This window comes from Salvelinus fontinalis, unplaced genomic scaffold (genome assembly GCF_029448725.1).
Source record: "Salvelinus fontinalis isolate EN_2023a unplaced genomic scaffold, ASM2944872v1 scaffold_0483, whole genome shotgun sequence".
Taxonomy (NCBI): domain Eukaryota; kingdom Metazoa; phylum Chordata; class Actinopteri; order Salmoniformes; family Salmonidae; genus Salvelinus; species Salvelinus fontinalis.
This window is the reverse complement of record NW_026600692.1, coordinates 67,501-70,000: the sequence shown is the minus strand read 5'-3', so window position 1 is coordinate 70,000 and position 2,500 is coordinate 67,501. Positions and strand designations below refer to the sequence as shown.

At 47.3% G+C, this 2,500-nt stretch overlaps 1 protein-coding gene across 1 annotated transcript in view; it reads right to left on the bottom strand.

Annotated features, from left to right (window-relative positions):
- LOC129846221 (N-lysine methyltransferase SMYD2-A-like) overlaps nucleotides 1–2,500 on the bottom strand; it is a 30,093-nt gene that overhangs the window by 12,144 nt on the left and 15,449 nt on the right. Inside the window, exon 8 of the mRNA XM_055914223.1 lies at nucleotides 689–799. Within this exon, the coding sequence (XP_055770198.1) occupies nucleotides 689–799 (111 nt within the window). The remainder of the gene's footprint in view (nucleotides 1–688; nucleotides 800–2,500) is intronic.

The following is a 2,500-nucleotide window of genomic DNA, read 5'->3' as shown; positions in this document are numbered from 1 at the left end:
CTACTACCACCACCACTACTACTACCACCACTACTACTACTACCCCAACCACCACCACTACTACTACCACCACCACTACTACTACTACTACCCCAACCACCACCACTACTACTACCACCCCCACTACTACTACCCCCACCACCACTACCACCACCACTACTACTACCCCAACCACCACCACTACTACTACCACCACTACTACTACTACTACCACCACCACTACTACTACCACCACTACTACTACCACCACTACTACTACTACTACTACCCCCACCACCACCACCACTCCTACCCCCACCACCACTACCTACCACCACCACCACTACCTACCCCCACCACCACTACCTACCCCCACTACTACTACCCCCACCACTACTACTACCCCCACCACTACTACTACCCCCACCACTACTACTACCCTCACCACCACTATCTACCCCCACCAATACCCCCACTAGCTATCCCGCCCATTACCTACCCCCACCACCACTGAACTCCCAATCCCACCGTGATTGGGAGTTCCATAGGGCGGTGCACAATTGGCCCAGCGTCGTCCGGGTTTGGCCGGGGTAGGCCGTCATTGTAAATAATAATTTCTTCTTAACTGACTTGCCTAGTTAAATAAAAGTAAAATCAAATCAAAAATCAATAAATACTTCAAACTCCTATTTTTCACCAGGTTGTGTACCTTAGACCGCGTGGCACACTCATCACACACGCACGTAAAGAAGTAAGAATCCCTCAGTCTCTCGTTCCTGTCGTCCGTCGGGTAGAGCAGGTCAATGTAACTGTTGAACACCTACACAGAGAGACAGGAAGTAGGGTACAGCAGGTCAATGTAACTGTTGAACACCTACACAGAGGGACAGGAAGTAGGGTACAACAGGCCAATGTAACTGTTGAACACCTACACAGAGAGACAGGAAGTAGGGTACAACAGGTCAATGTAACTGTTGAACACCTACACAGAGAGACAGGAAGTAGGGTACAACAGGTCAATGTAACTGTTGAACACCTACACAGAGGGACAGGAAGTAGGGTACAACAGGTCAATGTAACTGTTGAACACCTACACAGAGAGACAGGAAGTAGGGTACAACAGGCCAATGTAACTGTTGAACACCTACACAGAGACAGGAAGTAGGGTACAACAGGCCAATGTAACTGTTGAACACCTACACAGAGAGACAGGAAGTAGGGTACAACAGGTCAATGTAACTGTTGAACACCTACACAGAAGGACAGGAAGTAGGGTACAACAGGTCAATGTAACTGTTGAACACCTACACAGAGGGACAGGAAGTAGGGTACAGCAGGTCAATGTAACTGTTGAACACCTACACAGAGAGACAGGAAGTAGGGTACAACAGGTCAATGTAACTGTTGAACACCTACACAGAAGGACAGGAAGTAGGGTACAACAGGTCAATGTAACTGTTGAACACCTACACAGAGAGACAGGAAGTAGGGTACAACAGGTCAATGTAACTGTTGAACACCTACACAGAGGGACAGGAAGTAGGGTACAACAGGTCAATGTAACTGTTGAACACCTACACAGAGGGACAGGAAGTAGGGTACAACAGGTCAATGTAACTGTTGAACACCTACACAGAGAGACAGGAAGTAGGGTACAACAGGTCAATGTAACTGTTGAACACCTACACAGAGAGACAGGAAGTAGGGTACAGCAGGTCAATGTAACTGTTGAACACCTACACAGAGAGACAGGAAGTAGGGTACAGCAGGTCAATGTAACTGTTGAACACCTACACAGAGAGACAGGAAGTAGGGTACAACAGGTCAATGTAACTGTTGAACACCTACACAGAGAGACAGGAAGTAGGGTACAACAGGCCAATGTAACTGTTGAACACCTACACAGAGAGACAGGAAGTAGGGTACAGCAGGTCAATGTAACTGTTGAACACCTACACAGAGAGACAGGAAGTAGGGTACAACAGGTCAATGTAACTGTTGAACACCTACACAGAGGGACAGGAAGTAGGGTACAACAGGTCAATGTAACTGTTGAACACCTACACAGAGGGACAGGAAGTAGGGTACAACAGGTCAATGTAACTGTTGAACACCTACACAGAGGGACAGGAAGTAGGGTACAACAGGTCAATGTAACTGTTGAACACCTACACAGAAGGACAGGAAGTAGGGTACAACAGGTCAATGTAACTGTTGAACACCTACACAGAGAGACAGGAAGTAGGGTACAACAGGTCAATGTAACTGTTGAACACCTACACAGAGGGACAGGAAGTAGGGTACAACAGGTCAATGTAACTGTTGAACACCTACACAGAAGGACAGGAAGTAGGGTACAACAGGTCAATGTAACTGTTGAACACCTACACAGAGAGACAGGAAGTAGGGTACAACAGGTCAATGTAACTGTTGAACACCTACACAGAGGGACAGGAAGTAGGGTACAACAGGTCAATGTAACTGTTGAACACCTACACAGAGAGACAGGAAGTAGGGTACA